This window comes from Pituophis catenifer, unplaced genomic scaffold (genome assembly GCF_029215685.1).
Source record: "Pituophis catenifer annectens isolate HBS135680 unplaced genomic scaffold, rPitCat1.0.hap2 SCAF_15, whole genome shotgun sequence".
NCBI classification, from domain to species: domain Eukaryota; kingdom Metazoa; phylum Chordata; class Lepidosauria; order Squamata; family Colubridae; genus Pituophis; species Pituophis catenifer.
Genome location: NW_027256895.1, coordinates 2,497,602 through 2,523,714, shown reverse-complemented (window position 1 = coordinate 2,523,714; position 26,113 = coordinate 2,497,602). Strand labels below are relative to the sequence as shown.

The 26,113-nt window shown below is 48.5% G+C and overlaps 1 protein-coding gene across 1 annotated transcript in view; it reads right to left on the bottom strand.

The window, feature by feature from the left end:
* Nucleotides 1–26,113, bottom strand: part of CHD3 (chromodomain helicase DNA binding protein 3) — a 122,735-nt gene that overhangs the window by 86,822 nt on the left and 9,800 nt on the right. Inside the window, exons 2-4 of the mRNA XM_070954356.1 lie at nt 13,160–13,278; nt 11,346–11,519; nt 9,788–9,909 (exon numbers count right to left, since the gene is read on the bottom strand). Of these exons, the coding sequence (XP_070810457.1) occupies nt 9,788–9,909; nt 11,346–11,519; nt 13,160–13,278 (415 nt within the window). The remainder of the gene's footprint in view (nt 1–9,787; nt 9,910–11,345; nt 11,520–13,159; nt 13,279–26,113) is intronic.

Here is a 26,113-nt window from a genome sequence, read left to right as displayed (position 1 = left end):
TCAAACCCACCCACCGCCGCAGCCAAGAACCCCGAAGCAGAAGACATCCATCATTTGCAATCGTTCTGCCGGCCGAAGGGGGATGCGTCTCGGATCTTGCTCCCTGCACACACACAGACAAACACAGGATAGGGCCTGGGTAAGGGGTTGGACTAGAAGACCTCCGAGGTCCCCTCCAACTGTTCTTTGGAGGAGAACAAGGGTCTCCTGCCTGAGCAGGGGGTTGGACTAGAACAGCGGTCACCAACTGGTGCTCCGCGAGAAAATTTTGGTGGTCCTCAGAAAAATTATTTGCATTTTTTATATTGCACTAAATCGGGGGTCCTCAAACTACGGCCCCTGGGCCGGATATATGCAATGAACGTTTGTGTTGCTGAAGAGAGTCTCCCCCTTCGGGGTCTTTTTCTGTGGGTCAGAGGGGGGCAGAAATTCCGACTCGGGGTCTGCTTCGGCCTCCTGGTGTGGGGCTTTGGGCGAAGGCTGGAGGGAAGAGCCGCTGGTGGCAAAGAGCCAGAGGGCCTCGTTCCAGTGGGGCTGCCTCATGGCCTGGAACTGGCTGACCATCTCTGCCCGCTGAGCCTCCAGGGGCCGGTACCTGGCCTTGAACGCCCGCAGGTCTTCGCTCTGCTTGGAAAGCCTATGCTCCTAGTCCTCAGTGAGGTGCTTCTGCTAAGCCTCTTTCTTGGCCAGATCCAATTTGAACTGAGCCAGCTGCTTGGCCAACTCTTATCTCATGGTGGCTGCTTAGCTCCAATAAAGCTTCCTGTTGGGGCACTAAGGAGCGCGAGTGGGCAAGTGAGGAGGGGCTGGGAGGGGAGGGGCGAGTAGAGGCCAGCAAGGTGCCCCTCAACGTGAGTGACATTTTAATAATAAATTTGAAAAGTTTCCTGAAATTAGTATTTTTTAAGTTTAAGTAAAAATGTTTAACAGAAAACGGATAGCTTTTTTTAAAAAAATGATTGAGGTATTAAAATGCTTAACTTTAAACTTAATCGATAACTTTCTGAAAGCTTTGAAACTGACAGTTTGAAGAATGAACTTAAGAGTTAGAAATAATTTAACTTAATGGATTATTAGCATTTTTAAGATTATACGGATAGCCTTTTGAAGGAAAAAAAAAGCTTTGAAACTTATATCTTGAAGAATGTCTTATTAAAGGTATTAAGAGATGTTAAAAGGTTTAACTTAAAATAATATTTTTTTTTCTTTTCTTTTAAAAGGATATGCTTTGAAGAAAGTTTTAAAATGTTTAATTTAGAATTTATATATATATATATATATATATATATATATATATATATATATATATATATATGTATAAACTAAACAGAACAATGAAACGTATAAAACATAAAAACATATAAACATCCATTTCAATACATGTCCAGTTTGTCGCAACTATAATTTTAAAAGGGGAGGCTGATGAAGAATTTTTAAAAGAGGAGTTAAAGAATCTGAGGGAGTTTTGAATCTTGTAGTAAGTTAGTATATTTTAGCTTATGCTTGTTTAATGTTACACCCTGTTTTTGCTCTGGGAAGTCGGGGGTGGGGGAGGGGGGAAGGGGTTGAAGGTTGTTGGGGATAAAATTGTTGTTTAATTTTTAATAAAATTAAAGGACAGATAAATGTATTAATAGAGAAGAACTAAGAAATGTGGGGGAAATGTTATAATAAAGGAAATGATAATATTAAGATACGATAAACATTGGAGGAGTAAAAAGAAGATACAAAAGATGTATTCAGAAGATATAGTGAAGGATTGATTATGTATTGTTTGTTTGTTTATAAAATAAAAACTTTTAAACAAAAAAAAAACACGTGAGTGACATCGAGTTGACCACACCCACCCAGTCACATGACCACCTAGCCACACCCACCTACCCAGCTGGTTATTAGGCAAATCGTGTTAGTGGTCCGCAGGATTAAAAATGATGAATTTAGTGGTCCTTGAGGTCCGAAAGGTTGGTGACTTCTGGACTAGATGACCTCCGAGGTCCCTTCCAACTCTGTTATTCTTTGGTTTATGGATCCCTGGGATTTGGGCTGGCAGAAAATCACAACGGCTTTGGTCTGCGCAGTTAGCCCTCGAATTACAACAGCTCGGCACTGAAAAAAGTGACTTAGGACCGTTTTCCACACTTACGACGGTTACAGCATCATATGACCAAGATGCGGATGCTTGGCAACCGGTTCTTATTTATGACGGTCGCAACGTCCTGGGGGTGGCGTGATCCCTTTTTTTTTTTTTTTGCCAACCTCCCGACAAGCAAAATCGATGGGGAAGCCGGATTCATTTAATGACCGGGTTATTCACTTAATAACGGCAGGGATTGTTTTACCTGGATGAATGTCCGCTCTACGAGGACCCTGTCTCTCCTTTCCTTGAACCGCTTTGGATTTTACTCAGACGTGGCTTGAGTAAAATAACCAACTAGGGTTACGCACCCTGTATCAGTGGTGAAATTCGAATTTTTTTTACTACCGGTTCTGTGGGTGTGGCTCGGTGGGCGTGGCAGGGGAAGGATACTGCAAAATCCCCATTCCCTACTCACTCCAGGGGAAGGATACTGCAAAATCCCCATTCCCTCCTCACTCCAGGGGAAGGATACTGCAAAATCCCCATTTCCTCTTCACTCCAGGGGAAGGATACTGCAAAATCCCCATTACCTCCCCACTCCAGGGGAAGGATACTGCAAAATCCCCATTCCCTCCCCACTCCAGGGGAAGGATACTGCAAATTCCCCATTCCCTCCCCACTCCAGGGAAAGGAAATTGTAAAATCCCCATTCCCTCCCCACTCTGGGGCCAGTCAGAGGTGGAATTTGCCGGTTCTCTGAATTGTTCAAAATTTCCGCTACCGGTTCTCCCGAACCTGTCAGAACCTGCTGGATTTCACCCCTGCCCTGTTTCCCTGAAAATAAGAGTTGACTGGAAAATAAGCCCCAGCATGATTTTTCAGGATGCTCGTAATATAAGCCCTACCCCAAAAATAAGCCCCCGTTAAGATCGTCAGCCAGACAAACACATTTAGTACTGTAGTTCTCCGAAAATAAGACCTAACCGGAAAATAAGCCCTTATGTGTCTTTTGGAGCAAAAATTAATATTAAGACCCGGTCTTATTTTCGGGGAAACACAATAATTGATCACAGCTGAACAGAAACTGAGATGCTTTTACAAACCACGGTTTGGAAGAGCACTTATAAACCGCATTGTAGAAATCGTAAGCCACGTTTCAATTCAGGAAAATTAGCATAGAAGATCGGGAAAGTGACTTGCGAGGGAAAAAATATATACCCACGTTCCTTAAATCAGGAATGCCCAATGTTTTCTTTTTCAGGCCAAAAGTCATATTTGGGAGCTCTGCAGGTAGTCCTCGACTTACGTTCACCACTGAGCCCCAACATTTCGGTTGTTAAGCGAGACATTTGTTCAGTTTTGCCCCCTTTTACAACTTTTCTTGCCACAGTCATTCAGTGAATCACGGCAGTTGATGATCACCTGACCCCGGGACACTACGACCGTCATAAATATGAACCAGTTGTCAAGTGCCCGAATTTTGATCACGTAATCCTGAGGATGCTGCCAAGATCTTAACTGAGGAAAAGGGTTGTCAGTCACTTTTTTTTTCCCAGTACCGTTGTAACTTTAAACGGTCACTAAACGAGCTGTTGTAAGTCAAGGACATACAAAAAGCACGGCCAGCACAAAGACAACGGCAAAGCCAGAACAAAAATGAAATTTGATACGATTTAATGCGAGCCTTCTCTAGATCATAGGAGAATGAATACAATAATAATTTTTTTCTCTATTACATTTAAAAAAAAAACCTCAATTTTAGGGGGGCACATATTTCCAGCCGGGAGGGGCTTTGCTTCCACACACACAAAAAAAATAAAAAATTATCCCGACGAAGCCGAGAATCCACTTGCTTTATTGCTGCCTGGCGCGATATGATCTCATTTTGACGAGTGGATTGGGCTCGTTTAATTATTGATGGTCGATACCTCCCACAATGCACTGCAGACGGGCGATTAAAGAAAAGAAGGGATGCCATTAAAAGAAATACGAGCTCGGGGCTTTTAAAAGGAGGGAGGGGAGAGAGAGAGAGAGAGAGAGAGAGAGAGAAATAAAAAAAAAAAATATGCAGCCAGCTCAACCGAGGGAGGGATCTGAATTTATTTAATTTCAAAATGGTTTCCAGAAATAGGCGTGTCTCAGAAACAAAGGCAGGCCTGAAGAATAACAACAACAACAAAAAAGGCAAAGTGGGTAGATTGTGTGTGTGTGTGTGTGAAGAATTGAAGGGGAAAAAAAAATGTGGCAAAGGAAGGGGAGGGGAAGGAGGCAAACGCAAGGATAACCCCAAGATAAAAGAAAAGCCCAGCCGATATGGCTCTGCTTGTTTGAGATTGCCGTAGCCAGCTGGGAATCATTCTGCATCCAGGCAGTGAAAAGAAAAGAAAAGGGGAAAAAAAAAAATCAGAGGTAGAATATTAAAAACAGATCGAGGAAATAGAAGGTGGGGGACGATCAGGGGACTGGAGGATAAAACGTAGCGGAGAACGGTTGCTGGATTTGGGGTTGGCCAGTCGAGAGAAAAAAAGGATGGAGGGTGGGGGGGAAGAGATTTGTTATTTTATTTTTTATTTTATATCAAATTTATATACCGCCCTTCTCCCTGAGGACTCAGGGCGGCGTCCAGCCAAATAAAAACATAGATTACAAACATTAAAATACTATTAAAAAGATATATATAAATTTGGCCCCGTAATTAAAAACAATGACAAACCAATTAAAAACATTTAAAAGTGTTAAGCCAGCCCGGCTTGCTGAAAAAAGAAAGTTTTAAATGGCACGGCGGAAGGCACCGAGGTCTCCCGATATTTGAAGGGCTGCCCCCCAAAAAAGAGGGAGGTCAAATTATTCTCCAAAGCCCCTGAAGGGCAGGACGAGAAGCAACGGGTGGAAACTCACCAAGGAGAGAAGCAACTTAGAACTAAGGAGGAATTTTCCCAAACAGGAAGAACAATTAATCCTTGGAACAGCTCGCCACTAGAAGTTGGAAATCTCTGTCACTGGAGATTTTCAAGAGGAGATTGGACAACCATTTGTCGGAAATGGGAGAGGGCTTCCTGCCTGAGGAGGGGGTTGGATTACAACAGGGGTCCCCCCCCACCCCTAGGCTGTGACCCACTACCGGGCCAAGGCCTAATTTGGAACCGGGGCGAGCTGGCACGGACGCACGCTGCAGATCCACCGGCCCACCACTCGCATGGCCCCATCTCCCTTTCTCCACCCACTCACCCCCAGCTAGGCCCCCAAGCCTCAAAGCTTGGACGCTGCTGGACTAGAAGACCTCTGAGGTCCCCCTTCCCACTCTTCTGAAGGCAGGGATGAGGGAGCCGTAGAAAGATGAAAGAGGGATGAAATGCGGCCCAGGCAAAAAGAGGACAGAATCAATGAACTGACTGGAGGTTGTTAACTACGCTTCCTTCCCGCCTCCCCACCGAGAAGGAGGAACGTAGCCCTGTCATACAGGCAGTCCTCGACTTACGACCACCATCGAGGGCCCCTCCCCCAATCTCCGTGGCTAAGCGAGACCCTTGTTAAAAGGTGAATTTTAGCCCCCTTCTTGGCCTTCGCTTTGTTAAGCGAATCGCTGCAAGTCGTTAAAGGAGTAACGCGGTCGTTCAGTGAATCCGGCTTCCTCATTTGACTTTTGCTTGTCGGAAACATCGCGGAGCCCCCCGGGATACTGCGGCCATCGTTAAGTACGAGTCCCGCTGCCAGATATCTGAATTCTGACCACGGGGAATGTTTTCAACGGCCGTAAGGATGAAAAACGGTCATAAATCACCCTTCCTTCCCCACCCCCAGTGTCGTTGTCAGGTTTTTAAGAAGAGACTGGACAATCGTTTGTCTGAAGGGGTGGAGGGTTTCCTGCCTAAGCAGGGGGTTGGACTAGAAGATCTCCAAGGTCCCTTCCAACTCTGCTATTGAAGAATATATAAAGAATGGTTGCAGGATTTGGGTTTGGCTCGTCTAAAGAAGGAAGGGGGGGGGCCTAACTCTCCTCTTTTAAATTTTTTAATTCGTGATTTTATAAATTGGGTGTTTTAATCTGTGTTTCGGCCAAAATATTTAATAATTTTAAGGGATTTTTAATATTTGTATTATCTGTATTTTATCTTGGCTGTTCACCGCCCTGAGTCCTTCGGGAGTAGGGCGGTATAGAAATTTGATTAATAATAATAATAATAATAATTATAGCAGTCTTCCAGTATTTGTGGGGTTGCCCCAAAGAAGAGGGGGTCCAAAGCACCGGAAGGCAGGACAGGAAGCAACGGAGGGAAACTAACCAAGGAGAGAAACAATCTGGAATTAAGGAGAAACTTCCTAAACAGCGAGGACAATTAATCCGTGGAACTGCTTGCCACCAGAAGTTGTGGGTGCTTCATCACTGGAGGTTTTTCAGAAGAGATTGGACGGCCATTTGTCTGAAATGGTAAGAGAGGGTTTCCTGCCTGAGCAGTGGGTTGGACTAGAAGATCTCCGAGGTCCCTTCCAACTCGCCCGATCGCATTGGGGCAAGAGGCTCTTCAGAGACCCTGGACTCTCACAAGCCTGAGCAGTGTTGTGGTCCGCCCGCAGCCTGCGGAGTCGGACAGCAGAGTCGGACAGCGAGGAGGCTGAGGAAGAACAGGGGCCAGTCCTGGAGGCTGGGGGAGGCCCGGATGAGGGCTCTGCGTCGGAGGCGGAGATGGAGCCAGGACCATCAGGGAGTGATGTGCGGACTCCGGAGCCTCCAGAGGCTGACAGTAGAGAGGCAGAGGAACAGGAGGAGCCTGTTCCTAGTGCACGCATGAGAAGAGCTGCCAGAAGGCAGGAGCAGCTAAAGCAAAGAGGACAACTCAGGAGTAAGGCCAAGAGATGATTAGCTCCTCCCATAAGGCTTAAAACAGACCAGCAACGGCTCTTGGCCTCTTTGGCGGAAAACAAACCGTTGAGAAGATTTGCTTCTTGTTTTCACTGTATTCATTTCTTGTCGGCGTCTTCTGCTTCTGCTTCTTTTGCCGAGAAAAGCCTTTGGCACTTGGCCTAATTATCCCAAGGTCGGTGATAAACTGAGGAATGGCGTTTCGAAGAATTTGCTTTCATGTAGTTTGGCCTACGCTGAGAATGAGTTTCATTCTCAGCTGTTCTAATAAAGTCTGTTTGCTTTCGAACTGTTTGTATTTAATACTAACTACTTGGGCCTGAGACACAACGAGGAGCCCCCCCCTCCCGGTTTGCACCCAACGACTTGGTGCAGTTCTCCAAACTTCAAAGAACCCCCAAGGTTCAAGACCTATTTTATTCCTCCTCCCCCCCCCCCCGACCCCCGGATTCCAGGGTTGCTAGGAGGGACAACAAAAACCCTTGCTCACTCTCTCTCTCTCAAGAGACGGTGCCACCTGGCTTCCCCCGCAGCCCAGGGCATGGGAGCTAGCAGACAGCTCTCCCCCAGAGCCTTGTTAAGGTATTTTTAGGAGCTCAGCTCCTCCCCCAAAGCCCAGCCGAGAGACCTCGGAAGCCCCTCCGAGAGCCAAAAAGCAGACATCAAAGGGCTCCACAGGGCTTTCCCAGGAAGGAAGGAATTCCCTCTCCATCAAGGGAGCTATCGGCCAATTCCTGCCACGGCAGGCAGCCGCAGGGAAGGCGGGCAGAGGGATTTGCCTCCCTGCCTCCCGCCCAGGCAAGTGCCCAACAATTTAGAGCTAATTAGAGTCAGGCTCCCCCTCCCCCCCCCACAAATCCTTTCCATCCCACTTCAGCAGGCCTGTCCTCCGTCCCCCCCTGGGGCAACCTGGCATAAATCACTGCCTTTATTAAAAAAAAAAAAAAAAAAAAAACCATCGAGGCCCAGGTGGCCTGGCGATTCATTCCCGGTGCCAGATTCCTGCCGTCGGTCACAGAGCGTCGGTTGGCAGCCGAGCGCGTCTGTGCCCGCCAAGCTGAAGCCGGGGAGAGACCACGGGGGCTGCCAAGGCCACTGGCGGCTTCCCTGTCGCTGACATGAGCTCAGCCTCGCCTGGCTAGAACTGCAGGCTGGCAGCCAGAGGAAAGTCTCGGGACACGCGGAGGGAGAGAAGCGCCGGGAGGTTGGAGGATTTGCATCCAACGAGGCCACAGCCGGCTTAGGAGAGAGCGGAAATATCCTTCTTGTTCTCCAGGAGAGGTGTCTCGTCTCGCCTCACCGCCACCAATCACCCCTCCCGGCGGTCTTTTGCCGCTCTGGGAGGCAGACACAGGGATGAGAAGCTCCCTTGGCGCAAGACGGGGAATTTCAATCCCGACAAACATGCTGACTAACTCCGGCAGACGTCTCCCAAGAGAGAAGACAACAAGATCTCGGCAGAAGGAACCCCTCTCCTCTCAAAATGCTTGTTGGGTTCTTAAGCCCCCGCCCCCATGAGTAGGATCATATTAGAAAGGGATGGGGGAAGGGGGAGAAAAGAGAACCTGGGGTTTCTTTGAGCATCACCTTTTTCACAGAGAATTGTGCATTGCGGGCTCAGTGGGCCGGGAGACATGTTCTGGGACCTCCGCAAATCTTTATCGATTCGCCTTCGTTTATCTGGCTGCCCGTCTCAAGGACTCATCGGATTAAAACTCCACGGAAGAAAACGACAATATGAAAGGTAGGTAGGTAGGTAGGTAGGTAGGTAGGTAGGTAGGTAGGTAGGTAGGATGGACGGACAGATAGATAGATACCAATAGCATTTCACCCGTGATAGATGATGGATGGATGGATGGACAGATGAGAGAGAGAGAGAGAGAGAGAGAGAGAGGGAGGGAGGGAGGGAGGGAGGGAGGGAGGGAGAGGGAGAGAAATAATGGAAGAAGATAGACAATGATAGATAGATGATAGATAATGGATGGATGGATAGATGGACGGAGAGACAGACACAGATGATAGATAGATAGATAGATAGATAGATAGATAGATAGATAGATAGATAGATAGATAAAGTTAGATGATAGATAGATAGATACAAAAATAATGGTAGAAGATAGACAATGATAGATGGTAGATAATGGATGGATGGATGTACAGACAGGCAGACACAGATGATAGATAGACAGACAGACAGACAGACAGATAGAGATAGATAGATAGATACAAAAATAATGGTAGATGATAGACAATGATAGATAGTTGATAGATGATTGATCGATGGATGGACACAGATGAGAGAGAGGGAGGGAGAGGGAGAGAGAGAGAGAGAGAGAGAGAGAGAGAGAGAGAGAGAGAGAGAGAGAGAGAGAGAGAGAGAGAGAGAGAGAGAGAGATAATGGACAAACAGAAAGACAAATAGGTCCCCCTACAGAAATAGGCTGTGTCTCATCTAACAGGGAATACCGTTTGGTGGACCTGGTGTTGTAAGAGGTAGGTGTGAGCGTGGATGGATACATACGTTTTTTTACCTGACGATCCTTATAAAAGCACAATTTTATCATGACTCTTTTTCTTGAGACCCCGAGGAGCCTGCCACGGTCATTAAGTGTGAAAACCGGTCATAAGTCGCTTTTTTCAGTGGCTTTGTTAACTTCAAAGTGCCTTTGTAACTGCCAGTGGCCACTAAATGAATGGCGGCAAAGGACTACCTGTTATTTCCAAGCGTGACCTAGAATGGAGTTTTATTCCGGGGGGGGGGAGGTGGGGGAGGGAGTCAACTTTAAAATCTGCTGGGTCGCGTTTCGCTCGCCCACCCAGCCTGTCCCGGCTGATATCCAAGAACCCACCTCATAAACTGGCTGAAGGCTTTGTAGTTTGTCAAGGTGTGGTAGTCTTCCTCGGTGAAAACATGGTCGACATCTTCCAGGCCCCAAGTCATGAGCAGCTGGGCCGAGGACTTCTGCTCCACCTTCGAAGGAAGAGGACAGAAATGCTCAGGGTATCCTCCCAAGAGCAAAGGGGAGAGAGAGGGAGAGGGAAGGAAGGAAGAAGGGAGGGAGGAGACAGAAAGATAGGAAGGAAGGAAGGAAGGAAGGAAGGAAGGAAGGAAGGAAGGAAGGAGACAGAAAGATAGGAAAGAAAGAAGAAAAAAAAGAGCCCTGGTGGCGCAGCAGACTAAAGCACTGTTATTAACATCAGATGCCTGCAATTACTGCGAGTTCAAATCTCACCAGGCTCAAGGTTGACTCAGTCTTCCATCCTTTCAAAGGTAGGTAAAATGAGGACCCAGATTGTGGGGGCAATAAGCTGACTTTGTATAAATATACAATAGTATGAAGGCTATTGCTTAACGCATTGTAAGCCGCCCTGAGTCTCCGGAGAAGGGCGGCATATAAATCAAATTTTAAAAAAAAAAAAGAAAGAAAGAAAGAAAGAAAGAAAGAAAGAAAGAAAGAAAGAAAGAAAGATAGATGGAAGGAAGGAAGGAAAGAAAAGTAGAAAGATAGATAGATTGATAGAAAGAAAGAAAGAAAGAAAGAAAGAAAGAAAGAAAGAAAGAAAGAAAGAAAGAAAGAAAGATGGAAGGAAGGAAAGAAAAGTAGAAAGATAGATAGATAGATTGATAGATAGAAAGAAAGAAAGAGGAAGAAAGATGGAAGGAAGGAAGGAAAGAAAAGTAGAGAAAGAAAGAAAGAAAGAAAGAAAGAAAGAAAGAAAGAAAGAAAGAAAGAAAGAAAGATTGATAGATTGAAAGAAAGAAAGAAAGAAAAAGAAAGAAAGGGAGGGAAGGAAGGAAACAGAAAGACAAATAGGAAAGAAAGGAAGGAAGGAAGGAAGGAAGGAAGGAAGGAAGGAAGGAAGAAGACAGATAGGAAAAAGACAGGAAGGAATGAAGAGAGAAAGAAAAAAAGAAAGAAAGAGGGAGGGACGGAGGGAAGGAAGGAAGAAGACAGATAGAAAAAAGAAAGAAAGAGAAAGAAAGAGAGAGAGAGAGAGAGAGAGAGAAAGGGCTTCGGACTCTTTATTCTGCAGCAGAGGAGAAAAGTTGGGGATCAGCAGTGGGGGAGTCCTGTCAACTCCCCTTCAGCCTGAAGCTAATGGCTCTTGTCCATGTTGGGAAATGCCCAGCAAGGCAAGGCAAGGCGGAGTCAAGTGGGGAACTAGCCTTGAATCCTTGCATAGTGGCCAGAGGCATTAGCCTGACCGACACCCCCCCTCCACGCCTAAGCCCCATGAAATCCTATCTGTCTGTTCCCAGGGGAAGGCGAGTGGCCTGGGAAGACACTCGTACTACAAGCAGCACACAATAAAGCCGTTGAGAGCTGGACCTTTCACCATCGGGCACCATCTCCACCCCGTCAATCAGCCACGAAGGAGGAGGCCAAGGCTCGGAGACCTTCTTACCTTTGGCTTTTGCATTCCGTCTTCTTCCGACTTTTTCCGCCGCTTGGTCTTCTTCTCTTTCTTCTCCCGGTGTTTGCGCCGCTTCTTCTTCCCCACGCCTCCATAGTCGCTGCCCCCGCTCTCTGACTTGGCCCGATACTCCTCTCGGTCGGACTCAAACTCATCCTCGCTGACCTGCCAAGAGGCAAAAAAAAAAAAAAAAAAAAAACCCAGAGCCCCAAAGCAAATGAGATCGTTAGCATTAATTAAGGACGAGCGTCCCTGCTGAGCACAGGAGAAGCCCCCCCCCCCGGTGCCAGGACTATAGTCACCCCCCCCCCTCGTTTCATTGTGACATAACGACTTGGCAAACCAATAAGAGAGAGATGCGGAAAAGCTTCTATGTGGCAAAGAGGAGTTCTTGGGCGGGTTTTGGCTGAAGGTAAGAAACACCGAAGGTTTCCATCACTCTACGCCAGGGGTGGGGAAAGACGGGCCCGTTACAAGCTGCGGACTTCGACTCCCAGAATTCCCGAGTCAGCCGTGCTTGGGGAATTCTGGGAATCGAAGTCCACAGGTCGTAAAGGGCCCATCTTTCCCCGTTCCTGTTTTACAAAGATCATTATTTATTTGTTCGATTGATTTCTATAGCCGCCGACTCTGGGTAGCTCACAATTCAGAAAAGATGCATTACAATGAAATAAAAAAAAATATTTTTTTTAAATGCAGCTTAATAAAAACAGCAGAGTTCTAAGCGCGAAAGAACAGATTTTACTTCGGGCCCCGTTGTGTCATTCGAAGTGAACGTGCGAGCTCTTTTTTTTTTTTGCTATTTCATCCCTTCGCCACGAATCTGACCCAGCCAGAACCTTTCGCAAGAGCAACATTATTTATTATTTATCAAGAACGTTTATATAGCTGCCCAACTCACTCTTGGTGACTCCAGGAGGAAGCTTGCAAATATTAAAACCCCGGTACAAAAAACAAAAAATCCTCCTGGCAAACGGCAATCATACCAACCACTTCTTGATGGTATAATTCTGGGGTCCCCAGGCCTTGGAAGAAGAGAGCATCGAAGTGGGGGTGGGGGGCAATCTTATCTCTGCAGGGAGGGAGAGCCACCACGGAAACGTTCCTCCTCCTGGGTCCCACCAGATGGACCTCCTCAAGAGAGGGGACCCCCCCCCCAACATCCCCTGCTCTGGGAAATAGATAGAACTGGGAAAAGGGGATCCTTCAAATAACAGGGAAGGAACCACGACAGAGAAGGCCCTTCTTCTGGGTCCCACCAGATGGACCTCCTCAAGAGAGGGGACCCCCTAACATCCCCGGGCCACATATCACTGGGAAAAGGGGGTTCTTCCAATATTTATTTATTTATTTAATCTAATTTTTATACCGCCCTTCTCCCGAAGGACTCAGGGCGATCCCAGGCTCTACGTATCTGGTCCCAGGCTCTACGTATCTTGAATGGGGGCCTGGCTGATGCAGCTCCCACAAGAGAGGTGGCAAGGGTTCAAATCTAGGCCGACACTATTTTTAAACCAATTGAAGCATCGGTAGCACTACATGAGGTCCAACTCCCCGTGAGGGTGAAAAGACAGGCCAGAAATCCTGCCACGGGGGCCAAGCCAAGCTTCCATTTCCCCCCCCCCCCAATTCCTCCCCTAAACCGGTTCTCCTCGACCTCTAAGGTCAGGAAAGGACGCAGCTAATTCTGCTGGCGAATTGGGACTTTACGCAACTGATTTCTCGCGACAGCGGGCGAGCCCCAACGATACGAGAGACGGGTCCCGCCTCGACGAACGAGCAAAGGCTCGGTTGGGGCGACTTACTAATTTTTTGCGCTTCCTGGGTTTCCCCGGCTTGTTCTCCTTCTGCTTTCTGGGCCCTCGTTTCTTCTTCTTGACGACGAGGGGACTCTCTAAGCTGCACAAATCCTCCTCTTCGTCGTCTGGAATACAAAACAGGGGGAGAGGATCCCCAGGCGTCAAAAGAAAGTAAAAAAAGAAAAAGACGACAGAAGGAGAAAGAATTCCCTCGTCTGCTTTGAGACTGCTTCAGCGCCACTTCCGAGCTCAATGGCGAGGGACGAGAGCGGCTCCCTCTCTTTGAGCCGTGCCGCCAACCCTCCGGCTACAGTATCCCCCGGCAAGACACACCACAGGGTGGAAGGGGCCAGGCAGGGAAGATCAGCAAGGAAACGTCGAAACTTCCGCTGAGGGGGGGTCCTTGGTGGTCTCTTGAGTTTGGGGGTTTCCTACAGACGTTTCGTGACCCGACAAGGGAATACCATCAGTGCTGATTAACCCCACTCCCTTCTAGCACTCATGATGTGCCTTCGTGCCGAACCACCAAGCTCAGAGAGCATCAGGGACCCCACAGCCATTCTCCTCCTCCTCCTCCTCCTCTTCCCTTCTGGCACTGATGACATTCCCTAGACAGGTCATGAAATGTCTGCAAGGACCCCACAGTTCTCCTCCTCTTCCTCCTCACAAACCCCAATCCCTCATAGCACTGATGATGTTCCCTAGTTGGGCCATTAAACATCTGCGAGAAAACCACAAAGCTCAGAGAACACCAAGGACCACCATAGTCCTCCTCCTTTTCTCCTTTCTCCTTCTCCTTCTCCTCTTCCTCCTCACAAACCCCAATCCCTCGTAGCACTGATGATGTTCCCTAGTTGGGCCATTAAACATCTGCGAGAAAACCACAAAGCTCAGAAAGCACCAAGGGACCCCCACAGTCCTTTTTCTCCTCCTCCTCCTCCTCCTCCTCCTCCTCTTCTCCACAAACCCCTCTCCCTTCTAACACTGATGATGTTCCCTAGTTGGGCCATGAAACATCTGCGAGAAAAACCACCAAGCTCAGAGAGCACCAAGGACCCCGCAGTCCTCCTCCTCTTCCTCTCCGCCCCACTCCCTTCGAGGACTGATGATGTTCCCTAGTTGGGTCACGAAACGTCTGCAAGGAAACCACCAACTTCACACAGCACCAAGGACCCCATAGTTCTCCTCTTCCTCCATGCCACAAATCCTTCTACCACCCATGATGTTCCCGAATTGGGCCATGCAAGGAAACAACCCAGCTCGAGAGAGCCAAGAACCCCACCATTCAACCCTGAGCATCTATTCCAACCCCGTATTGTCAGACTAATCCAGACAAGTTCAATTCCTATTTCCGCTTTTTCACTGTGTGTCTTTTACTCTCAACGCTCCTCTGTAGGACTTGAAGGAGTCCCCAAGCTCCTTCCCCTATGTCTCCCTGCTCCGGATTCCCAAGGATTGTGACACACACCAACGGTCCTTATCAAAGTTATAACGTACCAAGAATAAACAAAGTCCGGCAAAGGTTGGCAACCAGCCCAGAAAACAAGATACGATAAAGACACTCACTCTCCAAAATGCTCTGTAATAATTACACGTTGTTTCCAGCAAGAAATTACTAACGGCGTGCGACTTAAATAGGCTAAGGGAGTGGCCAATTATCCTCAAACCTTACTCTCGAGAAGACCTCCTCCTCCTGAGTAGCCACTCCTGCCTTTTGGCAGCTCTTGCGTGCTCGAGTATCGAGGAGAGGCTCCTCCACTTCGCTCTCTCCACTTGAAGGAGCCTCTGGAGATTCTGAAGGCCCTGGCTGAGGAGTCTCTGCCTCTGGCACCACATCCCCTTCGGCCTCCTCGCTGTCCGATGCGAGCGCCGGCTGCGCTGGCTGCTGGCGCAACACTACACCAGCTGCCTTGTCATCAAGATCAGCCACGATCCGGCGGTCCACAACACCCAGGCTTATTAGGGCCAGAGTCTGCTAGAAACCCCCCCCCCTTCCAGAAGTACAGGGGGGGTTGAAAGTAAAAATGTAGTTAGCAACACAACGATCCCTAAGAAAGGGGGTCAGGCTTCAAATTTCCCAAGGCCTGGCCGAAGTGCGAGAGTCACGAGCGGGCGCTGCTCCTTTCATGCGGCAGGTGCGGCAACACGACATAACTCCTTAATAGGAGTCACCGGGGCCAACTCCCCTCTCATTCCCCGTTGTTGTAAATCAGAAGCAACTCCACCTCAACAGCCACAGGAATGACTTCGCCGTATTAAAGACGGAGGAGAGGCCATTAATCCCCCCCTCCTCCCCGGGGGGGGTTTCCTCCGACAGCTTTGTAACCTCCTGCTCTTCCCCTCCGTGTCGAGAGCGACGGTTTGTATCGATGGCGGCCGAACTGACTCGATATTAATATCGTCGGACAGCTACCCTCGGCGGTAATTAGATGCTCCAGAGAGTCTCGGCTCCCCTCGAGCGATTTCTCGTCGCCTGGCCAAGACAAGATAGGCAAGGGAGCCTCGGCTGGCTGTTAACCCGGCTGTGATTAATGTGGGGCATTCCCCCAACCGAGTGTCAACGTTTCTTCCCAAATCGGAAGGGCCCATCCATCACCTGCTGTCATCGGTGAACAAAACCGAACGAATGGAGACTCTGTGGTTGTCAAGAGGCAACTGGACTCTCTGCGGGTTTTTTTGAGGAGGTTTCGCTTCTCATCCGAGAAGCTTCTTCGGCTCTGACTGAATGGTGGTGAAGGGAAGGATTGATGCTCTTTGCAGGCAGCTGGTCATTTGCATCCTTTTTAGAGGGTCGTTGAGGCCACTTGGAGTCCCAAAAGGTGCTCTTTTTTTTCAAGAGATAACTGGACTTTGTAGTTTTTTTCTTTGAGGAGGTTTCACTTCTCATCCGAGAAGCTTCTTCGGCTCTGACTGGATGATGGTGGGGAAGGGAAGGATTTATATATATATAAAATCCTTGCAGACAGCTGGTCATTTGCATCCTTTTTAGAGGGTCATTGAGGCCACTTGAGAGTCCCAAAAGGTTTTTTTTTTTTTCAAGAGGCAATTGGACTCTCTGGGTTTTTTTCTTTTGAGGATGTTTCGCTTCTCATCCGAGAAGCTTCTTCGGCTCTGACTGAATGGTGGGGAAGGGAAGGACTGATGCTCCTTGCAGGCAAGCTGGTTATTTGCATTTCTTTTCAGAGGATCGTTGAGGCCACTTGGAGTCCCAAAAGGTGTTTTTTTTTAAGAGGCAACTGGACTTTCTGGGGGGTGGGGTTCTGAGGAGGTTTTGCTTCTCATCCGAGAAGCTTCTTCGGCTCTGACTAGATGGTGAGGCCACTTGGAGGTTTATCTGTGTCCTTTCAGCAGTTCCAAGGAGGCTCCACATCCATTTGCACCACTCAGGTATCCCTGAGGACACAGATAAACCTCCCAGTGGCCTCAACGACCCTCTAAAAGGATGCAAATGACCCGCTGTCTGCAAGGTGTATCAATCCTTCCGTTCCCCACCATCCAGTCAGCTGAAGAAGCTCCTCGGAGGAGAAGCGAAATGTCTTCAAAGAAGAAAGTCCAGTTGCCTTGAAATGGCATCCAAGCCCATCCGACAGTGAGAACGGTTAACCAGTGGAACAACTTGCCACCAGATGTTGTACGATGGGTGTAGAGATCGGACAGCCATGGGTCTGAAATGGTACAGGTAGTCCTCGACTTACAACAGTTCATTTAGAGACCATTCAAAAAGATTTGAAAGCCCAGGGGTTTTTTTTGTTAATTTGATTTGATTTATATGCCGCCCTTCTCCGGAGACTCAGGGCGGCTTACAATGCGTTAAGCAATAGCCTTCATACTTTTGTATATTTATACAAAGTCAGCTTATTGCCCCCACAACTGGGTCCTCATTTCACCTACCTTAGAAAGGATGGAAGGCTGAGTCAACCTTGAGCCTGGTGAGATTTGAACTTGCAGTAATTGCAAGCAGCAGATGTTAATCTGTTAATAACAGTGCTTTAGTCCACTGTACTACAGGCTCTTCCTCTTGAGTTGCCTCTTGAAAAAGCATCTTTGGGACAACTATGACCTGGCTGACTGAGAATCTCCATAGATATTGACAGTTCAAAGTTACAACGGGACTGAAAAACAGTGACTTAGGGCTGTTTTTCACACTTACGACCGTTGCGGCGTCCCCGTGATCAAAATTCGGACACTTGGCAACCGACTCAGATTTATGACAGTCGTAGCATCCCAGGATCCTGTGATCCCGTTTGGCAAAAAAAAAAAAAAAGGAAGCCAGATTCACTTAATCGCAGGATCCCGGGATGCTACAACCGTCATAAATACGAGTCGGTTGCTAACTTCTTACTAACTTGACAATTGCAGGGATTCATTTCACAACTTTGGCAAGCAAGGTCGTAAAACGGAGGTGAAATTCCCGGAACCACTAGCTCCCTTAGCAACAGAAAATTGGGGCAGAACCGTGGTCGTAAATCAAGGAATACCTGTATAGGATCTCTCCTGCTTGTTGCACGGGGTTGGACTAGAGGGCCTCTGAGGGCCCTTCCCGTCCTAGGATTCTATGTTTCAAATTCCTGGGAGACCAACAGGGCCCCTTTTCCCATTCGGGTTCAACAGCCTATTCAACCATCATCCTTATAGGGTAGTTGATGAGCATTTGGGGGCACATCTGTTTTAGACGAGGGATTTTTTTTTTTTTTAATTTGATTTATATGCCGCCCTTCTCCAGAGACTCAGGGCGGCTTACAATGCGTTAAGCAATAGCCTTCATCCTTTTGTATATTTATACAAAGTCAGCTTATTGCCCCCACAAACTGGGTCCTCAATTTACCTGCCTTAGAAAGGATGGAAGGCTGAGTCAACCTTGAGCCTGGCGAGATTTGAACCTGCAGAAATTGCAGGCAGCTGTGTTAATAACAGGGTGCATTAAACCACTGTACTACCAAGGCTCTATTGCTAGACTTATTAAAGTGCTATTTTGCAGCTCTCTCCGAAACCTTTAAGCCTTCATTCCATGTTTCTGTCTACTCACCCATCCGGACAAGACCCCTGAAAACCACCCAAGCTGCCTTGGCTGAATGTCTTGACTTTTCATGAAAAATCATGAAAAAGATAAACTTGTCTTAGGGGTCTGCGTGATGGGGCTTTCAGAGTCGATTCCCATGACAGGGCTCGAGGCAAGGTTCAAAGGCAGCACCGCTAGGTGGCGCTCTTAAAAGCCGAGGGCTGAGCACGCCATCACCGGGCACGACGCAGGCGCTGCTTCGATCCGTTGGAAACACAGAGCAGTCCTTCGAATTTAGAATAGAATATAGAACATGGAATATAGAATAGCATAGAACCTATGGCACGCGTGCCCGAAGTAGCACATGGAGCCATGTTCCTCTTCCGGGTTTCTGACGCGCAATGATTAGCTGGCGTTTTTGCATGCGGCAGTGCCCGAAACTGGAAGAGCTGGTCTTCCGTTTTCCTGCGTGAGCATGCGCGCCGGCCAGCTGACTGTCGTGTGAACATGCGTGCCGGAAACCCAGAAGAGTAGCTGGCTGAAACCGGAAGTTCATTTTCGGGGGTGCGCATGCGCCCTGGGCAGCTCCTCTTCCGGTGTTGCGGTCTAGACTCGTGCGTGCGAAGCAGTGGTGAAATCCAATTTTTTTTTTTACTACCGGTTCTGTGGGCGTTGGTGTGCCTTGGTGGGCGTGGCAGGGGAAGGATATTGCAAAATCTCCATTCCCACCCCACTCTGGGGCCAGCCAGAGGCGGCATTCTCTGAACTACTCACAATTCCCGCTACAGTTTCTCCGGAACCCGTCAGAGCCTGCTGGATTTCACCCCTGGCGCGAAGCGTGCGTGCGCGCTCCCTTTTCGGCACTTGGTACCGAAAAGGTTCACCATCACTGGAATAGAATATGATATGGAATGGAATGGAATGGAATGGAATGGAATGGAATAGAATAGAATAGAAAATATGGAATGGAATGGAATGGAATGGAATGGAATGGAATGGAATGGAATGGAATAGAATAGAATAGAAAATATGGAATGGAATGGAATGGAATGGAATGGAATGGAATGGAATGGAATGGAATGGAATGGAATGGAATAGAATAGAATAGAATAGAATAGAATAGAATAGAATAGAATAGAATAGAATAGAATAGAATAGAAAATACAATACAATACAATACAATACAATACAATACAATACAATACAATAATGAATAGAATAGAAAATAGAATAGAATAGAATAGTGAATAGAATAGTGAATAGAATAGAATAGAAAACAATACAATACAATAATGAATAGAATAGAAAATAGAATAGAATAGAATAATGAATAGAATAGAATAGAATAGAAAATAGAATACAATACAATACAATACAATAATGAATAGAATAGAAAATATAATAGAATAGAATAGTGAATAGAATAGAATAGAATAGAATAGAATAGAATAGAATAGAATAGAATAGAATAGAATAGAATAGAATAACAGAGTTGGAAGGGACCTTGGAGGTCTTCTAGTCCAACCTCCTGCTTAGGCAGGAAACCCTACACCAAATCTCCATAGACGTGCACAGGTAGTCCTTGATTTATGACACGAGCTGAAAAAGCTTCTTGGATGAGAAGCAAAACGTCTTCAAAGAAAATCCCAGAAAGTCCAGTTGCCTCTTTTGGGGAAGCGGGGGGGAAGCACATTTGGGACAACCTTGGCTTAGGACCCACAACCGAGCCCAAAATTTCCATTCGCTAAGCGAGACAGTCGTTAAGTGAGTTTTGAAACCCGGCTGGGGAATTCCGGGAGTTGAACTCGACCCATCGTCCAGCTGCCAAGGTTGAGAAACGCTGCATCCGGCTGTATTTAATTTACCTAAATGATTTAAAGCAAGGGAAAGGCTTTTCAGACTCTTAAGTGGCTGATCGCATTCCCGCATATCTCCCGCGTTAAACTGGAACGCAGGATAAATTACGACTAAGCTCCGATGTGCTAATTCACCGCCTGCGGGGAATATGACGTTATATACAGGAGAAATACAACCGCTCATCTCCATTGCACGTCAGCCGGTATTCTTTCTACGGGTAGTCTTTGACTTACGACCGCCGTTGGGACCGGAGGTCCTGCCGTAAGCCGTCATATGGCAAAGGAGTTTAAGTTGAGGCAGTCATAGGACCAGACTCTTTTTTTTTTTTTTACAGAGGTCATTAAGAGAAATCAAGAAGTCGTAAATCCGAATCACACAGTTGTTAAGTGACTCACGCGGTCGTAAGTGCGAAAGAAGCCATTCTCCGAAATGTCGGAAGCTGGCAAAGAGCATCACAAATGGCGGTTGACGCGGATATGGGATACTGCAAAAGTCATAAATGGGAAACCGGTTGCCAAGCAACAAACATGGGGTCACATTGGCGGAGGGGAAGGGGGTCATTTTAAGGATGAGAAACGTCGTACAAGCCTAAAAACCTCCTTTCTGAGCCATAATCCCAAACGTTCATTAAACAACCAGTCATAAGTTGAGGACTATTTATATCATCACTGTCAGGTTTCGAGGTCGTCTCAAATAAATTGCATTTCAAACAAAGTCTTTGATGAAAAACTCCCACTTATTAAGCACGACATTCTAACTCCGACTCCATCGTAGCCAACACTGACTTCCTGACCCAAAACCCTCCCTTTCCTTTCCCCACTCCTCTGCACTCATTGGCCATCTTCCAAGTCACTCTACCCCTAATCTACTGCTCCAGCTCAAAGGAATTTCCCCCCTCCCATCCCATCTCCTAGGGGATATTATCTCCAGGGAAAATAAGTAGGTGAAAAGTCAAACATCCCTTTCCAGACGCCTCCGCTTCTCCTTCTTATGTCAGCACTAGAGTAAATGCAGCTTGAAGTGCTGACAATCATCTTCTTTTACCAACCCCATAATCCCTTGCGGGGTGGAGTTTTGGGCAACTGAATGGAGCCGAGTATTTACTGGCCGGATGCCCTTCCTGACGCCAATGCAGAGTTCGTAGCAGATAATTTATTCATTGTGCCCAGAGAGAGAAATATCTGCCTCTACCTAGGATCGAACTCACGGCCTCCCGATTGTGAGGCGAGAGCTCCACCTCTGGGCCACCGCACCACTCCTGGAGGACTATTTATATATCTCATGTAAAATTACCACACAAGTCTTAATTTAGAATAGGGGTTTCCAAACTTGGCAACTTTTAAAAGACTTGTGGACTTCAACTCCCAGGATTCCCCCATGCTGGCCGAGGAATTCTGGGAGTTGCAAGTCCACAAGTTTTTAAGTCGGCCAAGTTTGGAAACCCCGATCTAGAATCTAAACGACGAAGCAAAGTCCCACGTTAATTTCCGAGGGAGGCCTCCCGTAATCAGCACAAAATAAGAAGGATCCCATCTCATCTGTACTCTTATCAACTGAGCATAAAGGAGAATTTACAACAGATCTTAACACCCATATAAAGAACGGTTCTTGGAACCGGGTATGAAGAGAAGGACTCGGGTGACATGATAGTAGACTTCCAATATTTGAGGGGCTGCCCCAAAGAAGAAGGAGTCAAGCTATTCTCCAAAGCCCCTGAAGGCAGGAAAAAACGCAACGGATGGAAACGAATCAAGGAGAGAAGCAACCTGGAATTGAGGAGAAACTTTCTAACAGTGAGGACAATTCACCAGTGGAACAGCCTGCCACCAGAGGTTGTGGGTTCTTCAATCACTGGAAGAGATTGGACAACTATTTGTCTGAAATGGTATAGGGCAGGGGTCTGCAACCCTTAAATACTCAAAGAGCTATTTGGACCAGTTTCCCACACAAAAGAAAACACCGGGAGCCATAAAACGTGGGTGGGTGTGGCCAACTCGATGTCACTCACTTCTACCAGTCACATGATTCCCTAGCCATGCCTACCCAGCCGGTCATTAGGGCAGAGAACTAGTCGTTAAAAAACACCAGGAACCACAAAATCCTTTTGACATCTCTCTCCCCCCTCCCTCCCTCCCTCTCTGTATCTCTCTCTCCCCCTCTCTGTATCTGTCTCTCTCCCCCTCTCTATCTCTCCCTCTCCCCCTCTCTGTATGTCTCCCTCTGTATCTGTCTCTCTCTCCCCCCTCTCTGTATCTCTCTGTCTCCCTCTCTGTATCTCTATGTCTCCCTCTCTCTCTCCCATTCTCTGTATCTCCCTATGTCTCCCTCTCTCTCCCCCTCTCTGTATCTCTCTATGTCTCCCTCTCTCTCCCACTCTCTGTATCTCCCTATGTCTCCCTCTTTCCCCCTCTCTGTATCTGTCTCCCTCTCTCTCCCTCTCTGTATCTCCGTATGTCTCCCTCTCTCTCCCACCCTCTGTATCTCCCTATGTCTCCCTCTCTCTCCCCCTCTCTCTATCTCCCTATGTCTCCCTCTCTCTCCCCTCCTCTCTGTATCTCTCTATGTCTCCCTCTCTCTCCCCCCCCCCCACTCTGTATCTCTGTCTCTGCCCTGGCCGCTTCTCCATCCTCCGCCGTCACCCTTACCTTCTCAGGCCAGGCGAGGAGCGACTGGGAAGGGAGGACGAGGGTCGGGGCCAGCCAGTGGTGGGATCACCTGACAGGAAGCTACAGTAGAGGGCCCAAAGAGCCGCATGCGGCTCCGGAGCCGCAGGTTGCTGACCCCTGGTATAGGGTATCCTGCCTGAGCAGGGGGGTTGGACTAGAAGACCTCCAAGGTCCCTTCCAACTCTGTGATTCTAATTTTAATTCTGATTCAAACCCAGAAAGTTATGTGCCAGGAAGACTCAAAAGTCCCAACTATTTCGCATTTTAAATTGCATGGCCCGTTCCTTGAATCTGGAGCCGAATCCCCTTGGCAAGTACAGTCCATACTCAACGCTTCTCCTGCAGCCCCCCAATATTGGGGATCGTGACCCCAAAATTCAGCACTGAATACCAACAACTTGAGTTACCACCAACTATCAAGGAAGGGGGGGAAAAAAACAGCTCTGTCCCCATTATGGTGTGAAATTTTTGTTGTCGAGGGCCGCCTCTATTTCAATCAATGACTCAATCAGAATAGAGTTGGAAGGGCCCTTGGAGGTCTTCTAGTCCAACCCCCTGCTCAAATAGGAGATCCTAGGCCCGTGATGGTGAATCTTATGGCGCGCATACCAGATGTGGCACGCAGCGCCCTGTGTTGGCACGCGAGCTGTCGCCCCAGTTCAGCTCTGCTGTGCATGCACATGTGCTTCCCGCCGGCCAGCTGATCTTCAGGTCTCTGCCACGCATGCGGGGGGGGCGGGGCGCACGCAGGGGGCATGCACGCATGTGCAGGAGGGGGCATGTGGGGGCGCACGCATGCGCAGGGGGTGGGGTGCATTTGGGGTGGCAGGTGGTGTGCAGGGGACCGCACACGCATGCGTGGGGGTAGGCCCTGCACGCATGTGCTGGGCCGCACATGCATGGGCCCTGCGCACATGTGCGGGAAGCTTGCGCATGCGTGGGGGCCACATGCGCATTGCAGTTGGCGGGTTCGGGCCCCCGAGCCTGGGGAGAGCGAAAACGGCCTTCTCCACCCACCCAGAGGCCCTCTGGAGGCTGGAAACGGCTCGTTTCCCGACTTTCGGTGGGACCGCAAGACCCGTTTTTCGCCCTCCCCAGGCTCCAGAGCCTTTCTAGGAGTCTGGGGAGGGGGAAAACGGCCTTCCCCACCCCACCGGAAGCTGGAAACAGCCCGTTTCCCGACTTCTGGTGGGCCCAGAAGGCCCAAAAATCAGCTGCGTGCGCCGAAGCTGAGCTAGCGCAACGCTTGCGTGCCCACAGATATGGCTCCATGTGCCACCTGCGCCATAGGTTCGCCATCACGGCCCTATACCAATGAGCTCGTGAGGCAGCTGCCTGATCCCTTAAGTCGGAAGGACGCCGTTCCCATTGCACAGCAGACCCTGGCAAGGATCAATACGTTGAGGCTACAAATCGACTTTCCGATGGCAGAGGTCTTTTCCAATTGAGGAATCCTCCCTCCCCAAAGATTTGTCACAAAGTCACCCGGGGGTGGGGGGGACGTTGCTGGCTCTGCCTAGCTTTCCGGGGCCATCTCAAAGTCACATCATGCGGTGCTTAATGGCTGGATTTGGCCCACGCTGGCGGCCTAGAGCCCTTCCAGATAAATGCCTGCAATTGGTGGTGATGAATGAGTCCCAGGCAGCCCAGACAGTGGCGGGGACATTGTCAACGGCACAGGAAGTACAGGAATAAAAAAATAAAAATAAAAAGCTTCCAACGCTGCGACAGACCCATCAGGGCAGCCGGGAGTCGCTGCCACCCCGTGTCTGCTGGATGACCTACAACACAATGTGTTGTCGGGGATGTGGGGGGTGGGTGGGGGTGTCTTACGCCTTGCCCGCCCCCCTCCATCGCCAACCGCTCCTTTCCCTTCCACCCCGCCTCCCTAACCCACAGGACACACATAAGCTCCCGTATAAATCACAGCTGGCACTAATTGGCTCCCCGCGCCAACCGCCGCTGCCGAAGAGGTCGCAGGCTAAACGGGACGGCGGGATGCTAAAGCGCCCTTCCTTGTGCTCCCGCAGGGGAGTCCCTTCGGGTCAAAGATTAAACATACGGGAAGAAGGCGGGCAGGAGGAGGAGGAGGAGGAAGCCGGGCATGTGTGTGTGTGTGTGTGTGGCAAGGGAAGAGAAGCGTCCACCCTGTGGTGGGTAAACAAGAGCGGTGACAGGTCTTGGTACCAATCCAGCCTTCCTCAACCCAACCCGATCATTTTATATCCCAATGGCTTCGCTCCTGCCAACCACCCGCCAGCCAAAAGCCTGCCAAACTCTAAAATAGACTCCCCGGAGCTAAATCGGGCCTGCGGGGAGACGCTGGCATTGTGTGCCCAATCCCCTCGTCCTATTTCAGACCTGATCCCCCCCTCACCCACCCTTCCCCCCCCCACACCCGCCCTCCTCTCTTTGTCAAAGAGCCGAGAACAGCCAATTCGTACCACGCGGGCTCTCCCCTCGCCACGCCGTTCGCGAGGCAATTGGGGAAGGGGGGGGAAAAAATCATCTATTTCCCTCCCCGATTAAAAGCAGGCGTTAAGGCAGGCATTGGGGCTTAACCAACCGAGGAGCCAATGCTCCATTGCGGGCATCCTCTCAACTGGGGAGGGGAGGGGAGGGGAGAGAGGGGGAGGAAGCATGGGAAGCATTTACAAGACAATCCTTGCTCACACTCAACCGAGCAAGTATTATTCTGCTGTTATAAAACACAACACACACGCGCGCAACAAAGCGTCTTGCAGCTAAATCGAAGCTTGTCACCCCCCTTGCTCAATTCCAACCAAAAATAAAATAAAATAAAACCCGTTCAACTTCATGAATAAGGGGTGCAAGGATGACATTCCAGCCGACCACCACTTCCCCATCCTTCCCTCCCCACACACGCATGCACACACACACACACACACACACACATTACATTTTGCATCTGGCCCAACCCTAGCTCCTTCTGACAATACAACATTTATCTCTTGAATCCTCCAAACAGCTTCACCTTGTTGCATTTCCCCTCTTACAACGCCACCTTCCTTCCGCTTCTGATGGGATGGAATTGACAAATAGCGGAGGGGGGGCGAAATACATCAGGATAGGGTTTTTAACCAGACACCCCCTCCCCCACCACTCTTGTCAATTTCTAATTCATCTATCAATCTTTTTTTTTTCTGCCTACTTCTTCCACGCTTTCTTGTTCCCCCTGCTTCTCCTCCCCCCTCCCTTTCCCCATTTCTAATCATAATATTGGCACACATGCGCAGAAGATTCTTATATTTGGCAGGCAATCAACTAGAATTTTCCACACACGTGATATTTCTACTCCCTACCTTGAAAATATATATTATATAAAGCTAACAAAGGATTTGGGGAGGAAATGGGAAGGGGAGGGGAGGGGAGAGAGAGAGAGAGAGAGAGAGAGAGAGAAGGAATGCAGATGAGTAG